The sequence below is a fragment of the Pelodiscus sinensis genome, chromosome 20 (assembly GCF_049634645.1).
Source record: "Pelodiscus sinensis isolate JC-2024 chromosome 20, ASM4963464v1, whole genome shotgun sequence".
Lineage (NCBI taxonomy): Eukaryota > Metazoa > Chordata > Testudines > Trionychidae > Pelodiscus > Pelodiscus sinensis.
The window spans coordinates 18,569,774-18,587,985 of record NC_134730.1 but is presented as its reverse complement, the minus strand read 5'-3'; the positions used below and the strand labels follow the sequence as shown (position 1 = coordinate 18,587,985).

Below are 18,212 nucleotides of genomic sequence, written 5' to 3'. Positions count from 1 at the left end.
GTAATGTTCCACATTAAAAAACCAACACACACAAATAACCCCCCTGAAAACAACATTTATGTTTCTTATTAGGCAGAAAATGATCGCACGCCGTCCGCTTTTCAAGATGATGATTGTATAATTATGTGAAAACATGAAAATGGATTCAATTAAAACCCTTTAGGATTTAATTTAGGATTGGTTAAAAGAAATATGCAGCTCTTCCCCCCCTCCACAACTCCCAACGCAGCCCTGGAAAGATTTAACAAGTGCTGCATGAAGGGAAACCGGTGCAAACGGTAGTTGGATATAGACTGTTGTGCAGCTGTCATGTAAAACACTGTCTTTGTGTTCAGCATTGGTACAGTGCCTGCTACAAGAGAATCCTGGGCCAGGTTTGGGTGTCTAAGGTGCTACTACAACACAAATCATAGCAACACTTATATACCGTTATTGAATCAAAAATTAAATTCCTTAATGCACAGTGAAGGTCCCGATTCAGCCAAGCATTTAAACACGTGCTTCAAGGGTATGCTTAAGTGCTTCATTGACTGGAGATGGAGCTCAGCATGTGCTGAAGTGGTTGGTGGAACTGGGGCTGCAAGGACCATTTGCAGTCTGACTCCCACTCTCCCAGTGCCCCCTGACGTCAGTAGGACTCAGTTAGTTTTAAAAAGGTGAATACTTTGGCATGAGCCCTCCAGTCCTGCCTGGGGAGCCACTAGCATGGAGCCCTGTGTCGGTTTCTGAAATTGCATTGACTGGCTGCAAATGGGCACCATAAGGCTTGGGTCACTTGCTGGTGTAAACTACAGTTTGGACCTCTCTGGTCCGGCAACATCCGTAGCCCGGCATGATTTGAGTTAGCCAGATATCAACTTATCATGGGTATGGCCAAGTTTCCCGCAGTCTCATAAAGTTTGTTTACAGACCCCACCTCACTGCAGCACCCTCCCTGAGCAGCTTTGCTTCCTGCCGCCGTGGAGAAGTGGGGTGCAGCAGGCTGCTGGGCGGTTCTCACTCATACCCATGCCACTCATGTGGTGAGCGGAAGGGAGGAGGTGACCCCTGCTGCCATTGCACCGGGCCCTCGTAATCTCCCAGCTCCTCCTGTGCACAGGATGGTTGGGGCAGCCATCACGGGGCCCCCAAAAGCGCGGGGCCTAGAGTGGCTGCCCCATTTGTCCTATCAATGGGATGGCTCTGCAAATAGCCTCATTAAAGGCGGGGCAGTGAATACCTGTGAGAGTAACTGCTCACAAGTGTAAGTGAAGGGTAGACAATCTGGTCCACAGTGATTGTGTGACTGCTACTATCTTGGGCAACTAACCGGGACTGAATTGGGGACCTAAAAGAATGAGCAGCTGTAGCCTAAGTTAAAGAGTCTCTAGTAGTGGCTGTAACAGCCTCCCTGTCCCCACCCCTTTCCTAAAGCCCCAACCATGCCCTACCCTTTTCCCCAAGCTCCCCCCCTTCTCTGAGGCCCCACAACCACTCACTCCACCCCCCGCCTTCTGCTGCTCACTCTCTCCCACCCTCATTTTCATGAGTTGGGGCGGTGGGAAGGAGTGTAGGAGGGACGTGAGAACTCTGGCTAGGGGTGCGGACTGTGAGGTGGAGCCAAGGACAAGGGGTTTTGGGTGCAGGAGAGGGATCCAGGTTGGGACAGACGATCAGGGTGTTGGCAAGGTGCAGGCACTGCAAGGGAGTTCAGGTGGAGGAAGGAGGCTCTTGGCTGGGGCAGTGTGATTGATTGTGTGAGGTGATGTGGGGTCCAGCGGCATTTGTCATGGCTCCTGGAGGCAACTGCCAGATTCCTGTGGCCCTGGGTGCAGGGCCAACCAGGGAGGCTCTGCACTCTGTTTTTCTGCCTGTAGGCACTCCCACAGCTCCCATTGGTCATGGCTCCCAGCCAATGGGAGCTGCAGAGCTGGCACTCCGGTAGGGGCAATGAACAGAGCCTCTCTGGTTGCCCATGCACCTAGAGGCTGCCATGGGGATCTGGTGGCTGCTTCTGGGATCTGTGTAGAAGAAGGACAGGCAGGAAGTCTGCCTTAGCCCCAGGAGGCACTGGGAGGAAGGGGGAGAAGTTGAGGGAGGAAAGGAGGAGAAGGGGTCAGCAGACCACAGTTTGATAATTGCTGTTCTATGACTTGGGTACAGAGAGGGTGTAGGGACCACAAATGGTTTACGCTTGGATAAGATTCATTTTGTATAACCGCAGGACATCCCTCCTTTGTGCAGCATTGTGTGAGTGGCAAATGATAAACACGCTGTAGGCTTGCTTAAGGGTCTATGTGAAATATGCTTGAGATTCAGTGCCGTTCCAGCCAGTCTGGTCTCCACTACTACAGATGGACCTAGTGGGCATTTTTAATGGCAGCATCAGCAGAAGCCAAGGACTGAATGAGCTATGGAGGCTCAGCTATGCTCTCTCCTCGACTGATGATCTATCAGTTGAGATACTGTGTTAAACCCTGGCCCCACTGAAGTCAATGAGAGTTTTGTCATTTAGTTCAGTGGAGCCAGGATTTCATCCACAGGTTAGGGAAGCTTGCATTGCTCCTGCCTTTCTATACCTGTTCAGTGGCTAGAAGATTTCAGTCTCCAGGGCTGTCAGTCTGGAAGACTGTGGCTAGATTTTCAGAAGCACCAAATTTCCATTGGGTGTAAAAAAAAATTAAGCTCAATAGTACGCTTTGGGCCAAACGTTCAGCTGGGCTTCTCATAAGCATTTACCATCTTGGTAGGTGCAGCCACAGGAATGTGCAAATTCTCTATGGCCACAGGGAAATACAGATTTGCCTTTGCAAGATGGACAAAGGCACGCCTTATGGCTTGACCTGTGTGCAAAAGTGCCTGTTTGCCCGTGCGTGCAGTTGTACAAATGCAAAAGCATGTGCCTGCAAATGCAAATGAGGAAGACTACTAAAAAACTGGCTCTGTTGATTGAGTGTTTTAATCCCATGCATTCATATTCTCTAGGAAAGCACATTATCCTAAAGGGTTTTTTTTAGCCAGCTGATATTCACAACACAGTTCAAATAATCCTAGTTAAATTCTTTTTAGTTGCTTTGTTTTTGCAACTCTAAGATGTCACCACTAGTAGAAACATTCACAATTTTTAGATTTCATTCATGATCCCAAGAAGCAGTTTGGGGGGGAAAAAGGTGATAAATACCACAAAGCAAAATACCTGTCGCAGAGGTAGATTGATCTGTTTGAGGAGAGCTTTCACTGCCATCTGGAGCTCATAGAACAATTGAGTAGGGCAGTCTGAAGCATGATCCACACTTTCCACAGATTCTAAGCCAGCAAGCATTTGGAGCCATTCCCACTCATCTCTGTATGTTGAGTTAAAATTAGAAATATAACAAAAGTTCAGTGCATACGGAAGAATTTACAGTATGTGCATTTGGGATCTGTTGAGGGTTTAATCCTCAAATAAGTAAAATGTTCTCAAATTATGCCGTCTTGGTTGCTTGTGGTTGAAATGAAAACCCAACTTCAAAACGTTTCCTGTTTAATTTTTCTAGCACTTGTACATCAAGCTCAGCATTCCTTACTAACACCTGAAAATCGACTGCCTTTGAAATATTTCAGCAAGATTTTTTTCTTTGACAAGAGCCCCACGCCATGTCTTTTAAAACATATGTTGGTCTACAGCTGCTTTAATTAGTAAGTTCAATGTCTGATCAGCTGCAGACTTCTCCAGGACTGAATGTAGCCAATGAACCAGCTTCTGCCAGACACATTTTAACTCCAGAGCTGATGATCATAAGAATGGCCCTAATGCATCAAACCCAGAGTCCATCTAATGTGGCATCCTCTCTCTGACAGCTGGTGTTTTCTTGGACCTCTTAATGGCTTTGGAAGGAATACAGAACGGCTGTGTCTACACTGGACCACTTATTCCGGAAAATCAGCCGCTCTTCCAGAATAAGCTGCGAGCTGTCTACACTGGCCCTTGAATTTCTGGAAAAGCAACGACGCTCTACTGTACAAAATCAGCTGCTATTCCAGAAAAGCTATGCTGCTCCCGCTCGGGCATAAGTCCTTATTCTGGAACACTGTTCCGGAAAAGGGCCAGTGTAGACAGCCCAGTAGTCTTTTCCAGAAAAAAGCCCCGATCGCGAAAATGACAATCGGGGCTCTTTTCCGGAAAAGCACGTCTACATTGGCCACACATGCTTTTCCAGAAAAAGGGCTTTTCCGGAAAAGCAGCCTGCCAATGTAGACGCTCTTTTTCCGGAAATACTTATAACGAAAACTATTCTGTTTTAAGCATTTCCGGAAATTCATGCCAGTGTAGACACAGCCGAAATAAATAGAAGAGGGGAAGAGCAAGGAAAGAAAAGGGAGGGCGGGGGCCTCAGGGTCTCATGAAGTATCTGGAGAATGGGTAATTAAACCTAAGCAGATAAAGATCAAAGTCAACAGATAGATTTCTGAGACTGGAAGGATACCACTCAGAAAGCTGTTAGCACCTTCAGTGGTAGAGTCCCCACCAGCCTGTATCTCGATTGAGTCCATTAGCATTCATAACTCCGGTCATCTGAAGAAGTGGGCTGTGCCCATGAAAGCTCATGATACCATCTACATGTTTTGTTAGTCTATAAAGTGCTACCAGACCATTTGTTGTTTTTTTCTGTAACAGACTAACTCGGCTACCCCCTGAAGCTCTGTAAACTGATTGAATGCCAAATTAAGCCCTGGTCCATCTGGCACGAAGGCCAGTGAGAAGACTCCAATTGGACCAGGCCTATAGGTCCTGATCCTATCCTCGGAGTCATGTTGAAGGTCCCAGACAGAACCCCAGGACTGGGGACTTTGGACCTGAGCCATAGCCCAGTGAAACAGACGGGTTTTTTAATCAGTAAAGGCTTTGGATCAGGCCCTCAGCATACCAGAGAGATGGACATAGGCATGTGCAGGGCTTGACAAACGGCGGCGAAATCTACCCGCCAGCCCCGCACTGCGCATGCGCACGCCGCCGGTGAACAGGGCGACCAGCTGAAATCTACGTGCCATGGGCGAGTAGAAACAGCAATTTGTCGAGCATGTGCACATTTGGGCTGTGTCTAGACTGGCAAGTTTTTCCGCAAAATCATCTGCTTTTGCGGAAAAACTTGCCAGCTGACTACACTGGCCGCTTGAATTTCCGCAAAAGCACTGACGATCTCATGTAAGATGGTCAGTGCTTTTATGGAAATACTATGCTGCTCCCGTTTGGGCAAAAGTCTTTTTCCAAAAGACTTTTGCGCAAAAGGACCAGTGTAGACAGCAGAGATTTCTTTTCCGCAAAAAAGCCCTGATCGCGAAAATGGTGATTGGGGCTTTTTTGCGGAAAAGCGCGTCTAGCTCGGCCACGGACGCTTTTCCGCAAAAAGTGCTTTTGTGGAAATGCGTCCTGCCAATCTAGACGCTCTTTTCCGAAAATGCTTTTAGCGGAAAACTTTTCTGTTAAAAGCATTTCCGGAAAATCATGCCAGTGTAGACGTAGTCTTGAGGTTCATATGGAGCTCTATAGTATGCAGCTTGACTTAGCTGGCAATTATACGTGGGTGACCAACAATAAATTCAATGGGGTTATGACCGAGAGTAGAATTTAGCTCCAAACATTAACAAGTGACATGATAGATGGCCAATAAGGGGCACACGGTGGAATTCATTCATTAAATAAATAATATATTCCCAGAGCTCTGCAAGGTGGTGAGCGCTCTGGTCCTGAGCCAGCAAAGCACTTAAGCGCATGCTTTACTGTAAGCAGGCAAGTAGTCCTTCTGACCTCAATGCCTCAGTGCTTAAATTGCTTGTTATCTTCGGGCCAGAGTGCTCATTGCATTGTAGATTAAGTTCACTTTACTCCATTTTATTCAATGATATGCAATCATTGATAGCATGGTTATGACCATAATCATTAGTTCTCTGCCTCTTCTGTTTCTATTTATATAGCAGATTTCACATTTGGTGCCTACATAAACTGAGCATATTTTCACACACTTGGCACTTGAGTTATTTGAGTTTGATCAACTGTTTAAACAATGAATATTTAAAAAAAAAATCACTTACTTGGAAACATTGCTGTTGTCTCGGATTTTAACATGGCACAGAATGTTGGGCAGCTTTTGCAGTACAAGGACTTTGATTTGATCGACGGAGCTGCAGAGTTTCAGGTAACCCAGATACAAGCCCGGCGAGAGGTGCTGCTGACTTCTTTTGTGATAGGAAAGTGTGTCCTGTTCAAAGAGACATTCCTAAATCAAAATCTCCTTTTTTCCCCCAGAAAAGAAGAGAGGACTGGGAGGAGAGAAAGCTGCTAATGTTTTTAGAGCAGGTCTTTTGTTTTAAGGGTCGCCTGAACCCAGCAAAATATGTAAGCATGTGCTTAAGTCTAGGCACATGAGTAATCTGCTTGTTCTTAGGAATGTTCAGCTTGATGCACTGGGACTAGTCTTGCAAGGGTACGGCTAGACTGCGGGGGGCGGGGAGGGGGCAGTTTCGGGATCCTGAAAAAACTCCACCATGTCCAGGGAACTCGTTTGCTCTTCCACTTTTTTTTGAGGAAGAGCAAACACGCTCTTTCGGAAGCCCCTGTATTCCTCATTCCACGAAGAAGAAGGGGGCTTTCGAAAGAGTGTTTTTTCCAAAATTTGGCCCAGTCTAGATGTGCCAAATTTCGGAAAAGGCTCTTCCGACAAAAGTATCAGAAAAAGATACACAGTTTGCGTATCTTTTTTGGATAGATCCTCACAGACTAGACATACCTTTCTTGAAAGATAAGCGCATGCTTACATGTTTTGGAGAATCAGGTGCTCAGAATGCTCCAGACCTTGTAGGAGTCAGCTGTAAAACAATAACCCTCCAAAAATCAGAAGCACGTTGCAGTCCTAAAGCAAAATTGTCCTCTCTGATCTGTGCTTACACACAGTGTAAGCCTCCAGTGAACTCCTTCTACAGCTACTAACATCAGTGGTGAGTTGTCTGTGGGTACCAAGTTGTCAAGTATAGTACGAAAATAAAACACGTTGTCAAATGAATCGCTACATTTTCAACAAATGAACTTTAGCCTCAAAAAGAGCTTGGAAAGGAATAGCCCTGCTGTTATATTTGCTGAAGTTAACAGACATTAACAGGGTTATGTATAGCATTCCCCAAAGGCTATCTTAATAAATGAAGTTGACTGCCATCCCGATTAAAGTGCCCCTCTGCAATGAGTAAGGATTAAGCCACCTGGCCCTCTGCCTTCACCCTTGGAATCATCACATTATCTGCCAGCGCTATGCTTGGCTCTAACCAGTGCAATTAGATCTTCAATTTCGTGAACACTTCATGAACAAAATACCTGCATGATGATTCAATACGTAACACAAGAAAGGGAGGACATCAGACAGGAATGTGCAAACCATTAGGGGGAAATTTTTCCATTAGGACCTCTGTGGAAATCTGATCGGACCTGTATTTTGCATTTCCTAATATAAAACTTTTGCCCAGATTGGGATTTTTTTTGCGCCTTTAAGACATATTTAATACAGTAAATTGAGCACAGATCAAGTACATTATACTGTCATTTGGAAATCTTACCCCAAACCTTGAAGTGTGTATGTATGATTACCTGTCAGCTTCTGGTGCACAAAAGCACACAATCACCATGCAAGAAAATGACCATAAATCACAATTAGGCATAGTAATCAATATCTAGGGGAAAATGTTGAACTAAGGTATGCAACTCCAGCTATGTGTTGGAGCTGACATACCTTAAATTGAGTTATTGCTGCTTCTCCACTGCAGGAGGTCAATGGGAGAAACTCTCCCATCAACAACCCTTACTCTTCTCGATTTGGTGGAGTACTGGAGCATGATCAGTGGTCTATTTAGGCAGGTCTTTGCTAGTCCCCTAAATTGACTCCTACAAGATCGATCCCCATGGTGTCAATCTCCCTGTAAGTGTAGACAAGGCTTTGACAATAACTTGTCTGGCAGTGTTTCCAATGAGTAGGTGAACCCTTAGGTTTAGAAATAAGAGTGATTGATAAATCATTCTTTATAGGACACATCCTGCTGTCCTTTACACACAACTTCTGGGGACTTCAATATGAGTTATGTGCATGAGACAATAGAAGGATGTGACTTTAATAGATAACCCACAACCCACAGATGTTAAATGGGAATTGGGGTGCTCTCCAGCTTGCAAGATTACTCCAGTGTCCTTGGATCATTCCACCACTGAAGTCAATTGGGAATTTGATGTAAACACAGATGGGAGGATATGGTCTGCAAAACATTTAATGGGAGCTGATTTCACTGGGAGCAAGGGTTCTTAGCACCTCCCAGACTCTCAAGTTCATTTGGTTTAAAAAATAAAACCTGGTTTTAGTGACCGAGCGCCAATGGGCAAATCATACAGACGATAACAGAAAATGGTAACTTCACTCCATAGCTGTTCAGAGCCATCCTAAAGAATTTAAGAGAGAATTCTTTGCTATACAATCCTATAGCATGGTTCCAAAACCTACAGAATATATATGAGTCTCCTATAAATACTAGAGGTCTTTAAAGTTATTTCTCTAGAACCCTATTACATTTCTATAGAACCTTATTAGTTTTATCCATAATAAGAGCCTAATCCAATGTCCATTGAAGGCAATGGAAGATTATACTCAGCGGGAGCCTTTCCATGAATTTTAATGGGCATTGGATCAGGGCCTAAAACCTATAGGAATTTTCCATAAAGCAATGCTCAGTCACAGGCTTTTTAAAAATTAATAACATAAAGTAAGTGAAGCAAAGTGCTACCTGGATTGTTATGAGCAAGATGTCTAATGCTGTTGGCTCCTCCGGAGTTGAAAGGGATTTTCTCTGGCTTTGTAGCTTGGATATTTGCATCCATTTGCCATTAAAGAAGGAATAGAGAGTCTCTACTTCTCTTATCGTAACTATCAGGATATTACCGTGTCTGTCCTTGATTGGCTCATAATAAACTCTTCCCAAGTTGTGAGTTCCCAGCAAGTTCTAGAAAGGAGGCAGATTACGAAGGACAATATTAGTCATTACACCTCAGGAGGGTGGCATTTCCAGTCAGGGGCAGCCTGAAGTGGGTTGCGGCAGCTGGCACCCCAGGCGGAACGCGCGATCGGTGCCCCCACCTGCACGGCCGTCAATGGCATGACATCATCATTGGGCACCCCATTGAAGACAGCGCCCTAGGCGACGGCCGAGTCGGCCTATACTCACGGGTCGCACCTGTTTCCAGCATAGGCTTAGCTCTGTTCCTACTGAATTCAGGGGGAGCTGGTTAGGCCAAGGCAAAGCATTTCTGTTTTTTCTACCCTATGTCCAACATCTTTCAGTGCAATTAGAGAAAAATTCTGCCCTGTATGACTTGCATTGTAGAATATGAGGGAAGACTGAAAGAATTGGGTTTGTTTAGTTTGGAAAAGAGAAGACTGAGAGGGGACATGATAGCAATTTTCAAGTATCTACATGGGTGTTACAAGGAGGAGGGAGAAAAATTGCTCTCCTTGACCTCTGATGATAGGACAAGAAGCAATGGGCTTAAATTGGCAGCAAGGGAGGTTTAGGTTGGACATTAGGAAAAACTTCCTAATTGTCAGAGAGGTTAAACACTGGAGTAAATTGCCTAGGGAGGCAATGGAATCTCCATCACTAGAGATATTTAAGAGCAGGTTTAGAGAAACACCTATCAGGGATGATCTAGATGATGCCGGGTCCTGCTATGAAGGCAGGAGACTGGACTTGATGACCTCTTGAGGTCCCTTCCAGCTCTAGTATTCTAAGATTTCTCAGCTGGTGTAGACAGAGGTTACTGGCACATATCAATCTGATCATTACAACTAAAGATCTTTTTAGGAGACCAGATTGCAATGCGATTCACATACACAACACAAGGCAGATTTTTTCCCCCCAAGTTGTATCAAGTTATGTGAACATAAAATGGGAGTTTCTCTAGCACTTAGTGTTGACCTAACTCTACTCCCATTACTTCGATGGAGCCATGTGGATTTAAACTGATGAGATCCGAGTATACACTGTAACAGACCAAGGTCTGATTGTGGCCTACAATAGGTGCTAAAGATGCCATATGATGGACCCAAAAATGACTGATTCTGGAAACTTAGAATGCTAGGGGAATTCCCTCATTTTGGGTCAGTCACTTTCTATAAATTCATGTTCATTTTTTATTATTTATTTTTTTCCAGCAATAAAAGTTGGAGACACCAAATTTGTGTGGTATGTAGGTCAGGTAAATCTGGGACTAACATGAGTGATGTCTCTTGACAAAGAGGGACTTTTGAGAGGTATTGGTCTGCCCCTTTTATTTTGAGTACCAAAAATGGACTAGACAAAATAGCAGAACCCCTAACCATCTCCCAGAGGCAAAAGTTTCTGGCAAAATACCTGAAGATTAAAGACATTTATTAAATATAACAAAACTGAGCGCTGTCAAAATCCCTTTCTCCACATAGGAACCATCAGCTTGTCAATGCAAGCACACTGACTTCAGTGACCAACCATTGAAGAGATTCCCAGATATCTTAAAGAAAAATGCCTAACATTTAAAATAAGCTCATTACTTTTGGGAGTTTTCAAGAGATCTACAGTAAGTTGGTAAAGGGTGAGGGTTGTTTAAAAGGAAAAACTGAATTGACAATGTAGGACATTGTATGTATCGAAAAGTATGGAGCTGTACTTTAACTTAATGGTATTCTGTACTGATCAACTATCTTGAGTTGACTTATCTGCACTTAGCAGCCACTCTTTACTTACAATCTATATTATTAAATTGTTTATAAACTAAGCACTCATGGTAGTCAGTACAGTGGCTGCCATTTATAAGTGGCTTTAAGTAGCTATTTTAGCTTGATGTATCCCTCTCCAGGGTATACCATAGAAGGCTATATGGCCACATGCTCTTCTTTTTTTGCTGCCTGTAAAGATTAGCCCCCTAAACCTACTAGCAGGTTGCTGGGGAGGTTTTGTAGCATGTACTGGTATATGTGTCTAGTAAGGGGATGGGAGACAGTCCGCTAGCCAAAGGTTGACTTTTTTAATTAAAATAATTGAAATGGGATCATTGACAGCACTAGATTCTGAATTCTGGCAGACAGAATGGAACAGCCTATGATAACTGAAGAGTATATTGCTAGTACACAAGTAAATATATATATATAGAGAGAGAGATCCTTCCTGGCTTATTGTTCTATTACTTGTGTTTTGCTTGCTCTAGTTGTCTAATGGTAGCAGCAGGCAAAATGACAACCCTCAGTCTCTTTGAGTCCACTGATCCAGTCCTTTACCAGCTGTGTTGTCATTGATTTCTCCCACTCTGTCCTAAGCTCCTGGGGAATCAGGCTGTTAAGGAGCCTCAATAGAGTTGATTCAGCTGTATAAACTTTATTGCAACCCTTCATAGGTGGCTCCCATTAGACCACACACTGCTAAAAGTTGGCAGATTGGGGACCATCCTATATTCATCAGGGGTCCAAACTGATAGAACAAATGTTTAGGTCGATAAACTGGCCACAAAACCACCAGAGCAATATTCCACAGGGATACATGCTGTGTCTCTCTATGCTTCAAGCTCTTCTCTTCTAACTGCTGCTAGCAAACTGAATGCAATGTGCCCGGTATCTTGGGCATCTCAAAATGCAGTCTCTGCCCGAGTTGCCGTGGGTATTATTATCAATGCTCCATTAAAGACAATCTGTGTAGGAAATATGAAACTGAGCTAACCCAGGAATACGCACCATAGAAATGGAGCTAGCCATCCTACATGGAGGCGTGGTAGAATGTGTCAAGTGCCCACTCAAAGCACATAAAAGCATCTATTACTTCAGACAGGTGGTCCTATAATAAGAGATATGTCTACCCTTTGAGCTGGGGTGGGGGATGGTTCCAACTTGAGGAAACATACTCATGCTAGCTCTCATCAAGCTAACATGGTAAAAACAGAGTGTAGCTGTAGGGCAGTGATAGGCATTCTAGGCTAGTGAGTGGGCTACATGAGTGGCCCTTCTTCATCTCAGTGGTCTGCCAGATTGCCATAAACAGGATGGTCTCCTGGGATACAGCATTGCAGCCCTAGAATTTCAGTGTGTGCCAATGGAACTGTAACAGCGCTTTGATTGGATACAGAAGGGAGCACACGGCTCTCACAGACAGGCCCTGTCTAGATTGCAGGCTTCTTTTGGAAGAACCTTTGTTCAGAAGAGATCTTCCAAAAAAACTTCTTCCGAAAGAGAGTGTCCACACACAAAAGTGCATCGAAAAAATGATCTGCTTTTTCAAAAGATAGCATCCACACTGAATAGACACTCTCTCGCGTTTAAGCTGTGATTACTAAGGACAGGGTGGCCACCAGGACACCTGTGCTTTTTCCTCTTTCCTGTTCTTTCAAAAGAACTCCCTCTTCCCCGTCCACACACACCTTTTTCTGAAAGAGCTCTTTGCAAAAAGGCTTCTTCCTCCTAGAAAGAGAATTACCAACTCCGGAAAACCCCTCCATTCTTTCGATTTACTTTCAGAACGCGCTTGCAGTGTGGACGTAACTCAGGTTTTGGTGGAAAAATGGCCGTTTTTCCAACAAAACTCTGTAGTGTAGACATACCCTCGGTGTTGTGTGCAATCAGCAGCCACCACACATCACGTGCCCTTGCTTCACGTGTGTGTCACTTTCGTAATACTGGCAGGAAAAAAAACTACGTGGATGAAAACCAGCAGGATCTGGCAGCCCCGTGCGTGGGCAACAGTAAACAAAATGTCTTGTGGGCCACACATAGAACCCAAGTGGCCTGCAGGTTGCCCATCACTGCTGTAGGGGGATGAACTGCAGAACAGGCTGGCTGCCCCAAGTACATACCTCTGGTCACAAACAGGTGATTAGCCCATCTAGTCACTCGCAGGGCCACAGCTACACTATTTTTAGCACAGTGACTTGATTGTGCAAGTTTTCAGCTTGAGCAGGGACTTGCATCTCCAGCTTAAGGAGCAAAGACACCTGAAGGTGGATCAAATCTGTACTTCAGGCATTTGTGGATATGTATGTGTGTGCGTGTGCGTGTGCGTGTGCGTGTGTGTGTGTGTGTGTGTGTGTGTGTGAGGGTTATCTTTCAAGACAGGTGGCTGCCTGGGAATGCTTGTCTCATGTATAGCTTTCATTGCAGGTAGACATACAACTAAGCTAAAGATATGCACAATAATACTCACACAGTGCTAGGAGGTAACAGCTGCGATAAAACTCAGTGATTGCAGTGATCTGGGGTAAGGAGAAGAATGATTATGTGGCAACCCAATAGCTGGGACGCAGGTGAGCTGTGTTTCCACCATGGCTCTGCTTTGAGCAAGTCACTTAAAAAAAAATTCCTATGTGCCTCAGTTTCCCTACCTGTGAAATGGGCTCAGTAATTAATGTTTGTGAACTACTCAAATGCCCTGGTGCCTGGGATAGAAGGAAGAGAAATACTTTCATTGGCAGCTCTGGTGTATAAAAACCCCAGGTAAGTAATTTATTTCATCACCAGCTTCCTCAGATCTAGGATTATCACTGCTATCACTAATTATTTGCATCTACAATGAGGAATCCTGAAATGGGTTTTACCCATGAAAACGTATGCTTTAATACATCTGTTAGGCCACATCTTCACTACATAAGAACATAAGATCTGCTGCGGTCGATCTTCAAAGTTCGATTTAGCGGGTCTAGTGAGGAGTCACTAAATTGAACTTAGAGGGTGCCCTCGTCGGCACCGGTACTCCTGTCCTCATGAGGACTAAGGGAAGCTAATGGCAGTGTTTGATCCCATTGACCTTCTACTGTGTGGATGGCGCAGAAATATGATGTAAGATATGCTGACTCCAGCTTTGTAATTAACATAGCTGGAGTTGTGTATCTTAATTCTACCTTCCGCTGTAGTGTAGACCAGACTTTAGTCTCTAAAGGGCCACAGGATACCTTCTTTTTTGCAGATACAGACTAACACAGCTACTCATCTGAGACTACTTGCATCTAAAGACCCCAACGGAGAAAGGAATCCCATTGTGTTGGACGCCTTGCTTCTGCATGACACTGCACTATCCCCAGAGAGTTTACAGACTACGTAGACAAATCACACACAGGATGCGGAAAAAGGAAGGGTTACTGATGTGTCCATTCAGGGTTTTTTTCTGGCCATCTCTATTTAATTCTGTAAGCGTAGTGCCAGCAAGGATGGCCTTGGGGTTTCACCACCAGTCTATGACTCTGAAAAGCTAGATTCAATTCCCACCACAAGCTTCACACGTGAACCTGGGCTTCCATTGACATGCAATGAGATTTGGATATCTAATTCCCTCAGGTTCCTCGGAGGAGCCCAGCCTTCATGTCTCTGTGAAATGGAGAGAACAATGCTCCCAAACCTTTGTCTGCCATGTTACTACAAGCTCTTTGGGGTAGGAGCTGTCTCCTCCTCTTTGTGTGCCCGTTACCTTACACCAGAAAGGGGTTCTAATCTTGATCCAGGCCTGTAGGTGCTACAGTAACACAAGTAACAGGCCTTTTCCATAGGCATTTGAATTAATGTATCACAAGATTATGATCGCTGCTCTTTTCCTGTGTCCCTTACCTGCAAAATCTTGGACTTATCTAGGATATTTATTTTCTGCCTTGTGCTTGTTTCTTCCTCTGTCATTGTTTTTCCTTTCCCTATGTTTACTTTTCGCATGATCACTCATTTCCAGCAGGTGATATCGGTGTATCAGCTCATTTCAGAGCAGATGCTACTCTTGCTCTCAAAGATGAGATAAAGCAGAGAACAGCTGGCAGCAGCTTCCCTCAGAGCCCAGGAAATGTACTTAAATACACCACTAAAAATATGCAATGCAACTAACCTGTAACTGTGCCGTTGCTGAAATCATCTTTTGCCTGGCTTGAAGTGCTGTTGACGAGGACACGGATATAGACATATTCTGCCTCAGCCATCTGATATCATCCCACATACAAGACAGCTGCAAAATATATGTCACCATTCAATCCCCTGTGTTTTCCATGCTTGAAAAGCCGACAGTAAAAATAAAAGCATATTTGGCTTGGGAAAAATCCGTAGCTATTGTTCAATTTGAGTTTCTGTGGGTGGGGCTAACGTGGGTAGTTATTGATTAGAGAGAAAGAGAGAGTGTGCACGAGAGAAAGAAATCATCCCTAGCTACAGAGAGAACATTCCATACACAGCATGCACGTATCTTGGTTCATCAGTGAATTTTCATGTAAGATTGATTTAGTGTTTTCAGAAATAACGTGACAATGTCTTTAATCTTGGACAGTCCAAACACTAGCCCCTGAAACTTTTGGTCAATATTTAATGTTCTTTCACTGCTTTCTTCTTTCCCCAGAAGCCCCTAAATAATTAACTGGAGATAGGGTCACGGGGGATTAGACATCTCAGTGAATAAATTTGACTATGACCAGTGCCTTCCATGCCCATCAATGGGCTAAACAGGATTTATCCCTTAAAAAATGCTAGAAAGAAAAAAAAATAACCCAAGCAAAAAGTAAGATGCTTCATCGCTTTGAGTCTTCACTGCTATCATATTTTGCTCTGGAAATATATTAAGGTTGGCGCAATTTCTAGTTCTACTGTACTGCCACTTCTCTCCCTGCCCTGCTCCCCCGGGGCCTTTTAAATCTCTTGGGTCCCTGGGTAATTGCCCACTCCTACTTCCTGTCGGTGGGCCTGTTTCTGGCGCAGGCCATTGAGAGACAGTATCTGAAATTAGGTGCCTGTTACCTTTGTGAACCACAGAAAATCTTGCATAATGGAACTGGTGTGAGAGTCATCAATTTCCACAATTGGGATTTGATCTTCATTGGTTACTAACAAGTTGTCTTTGTAGTAAAATATGACAGCTATGTAGAGTCCACTGAAAGGAAGAAAGACAAACAAGAAAGCAAGCAATCAGAGTCTAAAAAATTATCAAAACCAGCTCCACGTGTCCTGCATAGGCAAAGACATAGACCCGTAGATTTTAAGGTCAGAAGGGACACTAATCTGACCTGTTCCTTGACAAAGGCCATAGAATTTCACTCAGTGACTCCTGCAAAATGGTCATAGGAAATGTACTGCTCCAAATACAAGGACACTACCATCACATAGTCACCTAGGATCCTGATTTGCACAACTTGTGCACGTAAAACCTCCCATTGACTTCAGTTTTAGTGGAAATTTTGCCTGAGTAAATAGTGCATGATTGGAGCCATGATGCTTTCTGAAATCAATGTATATGTTAGTATTGTGTACGAATAATGGGCCAAGTTCTGCTCTCTTCTACACCAGCAAAAATCTGGAGTAACTCCATTGAAATCAAAGAGTTAGGATGGATTTACAGGAATGTTCTGGGGTATAATTTGGCCAATATATCTGCAAAGCTGTTTATAGAAATCATTCCTTTCAATATTTACTCTTGTAATTAGTTACATACATTAACCAGTCGTTTTAGGGGCTTTAAAGACCCTAGAGAGCTCTTTTGGAAGAATAAAACGCTTATCAAAATACAAAGAAGAAAAAGCAAACTGAATGCTCTTGGTGATGAAAGAAGAAGTAATCCGGCATGGGTAGCTTTCATTTACTGAAACCAAAGCATCCAGGCTCAGTCGTGCCTGGGTCACGAAGGTCGTAGCACAAGCCAAAAATATTAGGCACCTCTCAGGTGGGTTGCTTGCTTGAGAAGGAGACTTATAAATGTGCTTAAGCAGGATGTCTAAGCCCTACATTTTATATCTGAAATTCCAGTTTTGAGGCAGCAATGGAACCAGCATGTTAAAACATTTAAATAACAGCACTGTGGTTTTGCATACAAGGTTCCACAAGGTTCTATGTCCCTAGCCAGTGAGACAATGGAAAGATACCCACTCAAGTTCAATTTCCAGTCACACCAGTTTTTTTATATGTCCTTGTATTTCATTATGATTACTTCTGACTCATTGCAATTTAAGCAACAAGAGAACCTGGCCGTAGTTATGTCTGAGTTGCCAGTCTTTTTGGTATGTAAGCTCCCATTTGCAGCTAACTTAGCGTTTTTGGAAAACGAAATACAACAAACCGTTTTAGAGTCTTCACAAACTTGTTTGAAGAATGGAAAAGATGCTTCAGGCTCCTGGAGACGGATTGTTTGCGACCAGCATTCTGTAGTTTAGAACTTTCTAAAATGCAAAATAAAAACAAACAAACAAACAAACAAAAAGAGTGCAAACTTCAGTAAAACACAAAGAACATTTGTCTTTTCTCATCTCATTACTTAATTTCAGTAGGTTTCTGCCTATCGATACACAAGTATTTCACAGATGCACCTCTTTTCCCTATGCATCCATTCTGTCAGTGATAAGGAAGATCAGAATGACCTCCTAATACCAATGGACTCTGAAAAAAAATCTTGTTGGTTGGCTTCCAAGCAAAGAGGGGCCTGGACCAATGCCATGGATCTTAAGTTTCAAGACATTCAAAATCTGGTTTTGAATTTTGCAAATGGTCCCTTATAATGGATGGAAACAAAGGTGCAGATCTGAACACTCTTGAATTGTATGATGCTTGAAATCACATTCCAAAATTTTGCGACCTAAGCCTATTTATACTTTCAAGCTCCTAGTAACTGAATGATTGATGTTCTTGTTTTGGTTCTAATCACTTACAAGGGAGGGATCAGACTTACAAAAGCAATACCAGATATTAACAATTTGGTGACAGCATTAAAAAATTAAATAAGTGTCTATGTGAATACTTAGTTCATGGCAAGCTGAGATATAGATCTATCCTACTGTGTGTCTGACTATAAACGAAAGATGGATGGACTTACTCTGAAAAAGAAGAACTTACTCTTTTGGGAGGTTCTAAAAATGTTGGTTAATGTTTTGTTGGTTAAATCACTTTTAGTTTTCATAAGTCTCTGCGAAAGTAGTGGTCCTGATACTGGGACCTGATACTGCTGGTCTGATACTGCTCTCACTTAGGGCCTGATCTGATTTCCTTTGAAGCAAATAAAAAAACTCCCAATGGGAGTTGGGAGGATCTGTTATGAAAAGCGAGGTCTACACTGGTAGAGAAAATCAATAAAAGATATGCAATGCCAGCTAAGTGAATTGCGTAGCTGGAGTCGACATAACTTGCACTGATTTTCTGGGGTGGCCCCACAACGGGAGGTCAACAGGAGAATTGCTGTCATGAGGAGTACTGTGGTCAATGGGG

At 43.6% G+C, this 18,212-nt stretch overlaps 1 protein-coding gene across 2 annotated transcripts in view; it reads right to left on the bottom strand.

The window, feature by feature from the left end:
- The window catches only part of ANKFN1 (ankyrin repeat and fibronectin type III domain containing 1), a 361,082-nt gene that overhangs the window by 24,004 nt on the left and 318,866 nt on the right, over positions 1-18,212 (bottom strand). For both annotated transcript variants that reach the window (XM_075903834.1, XM_075903832.1), the window contains 6 exons: positions 17,074-17,173; positions 15,762-15,894; positions 14,866-14,982; positions 8,776-8,991; positions 6,052-6,218; positions 3,176-3,323 (listed from right to left, as the gene is read on the bottom strand). In XM_075903834.1, coding sequence (XP_075759949.1) covers positions 3,176-3,323; positions 6,052-6,218; positions 8,776-8,991; positions 14,866-14,982; positions 15,762-15,894; positions 17,074-17,173 — 881 coding nt within the window. The remainder of the gene's footprint in view (positions 1-3,175; positions 3,324-6,051; positions 6,219-8,775; positions 8,992-14,865; positions 14,983-15,761; positions 15,895-17,073; positions 17,174-18,212) is intronic.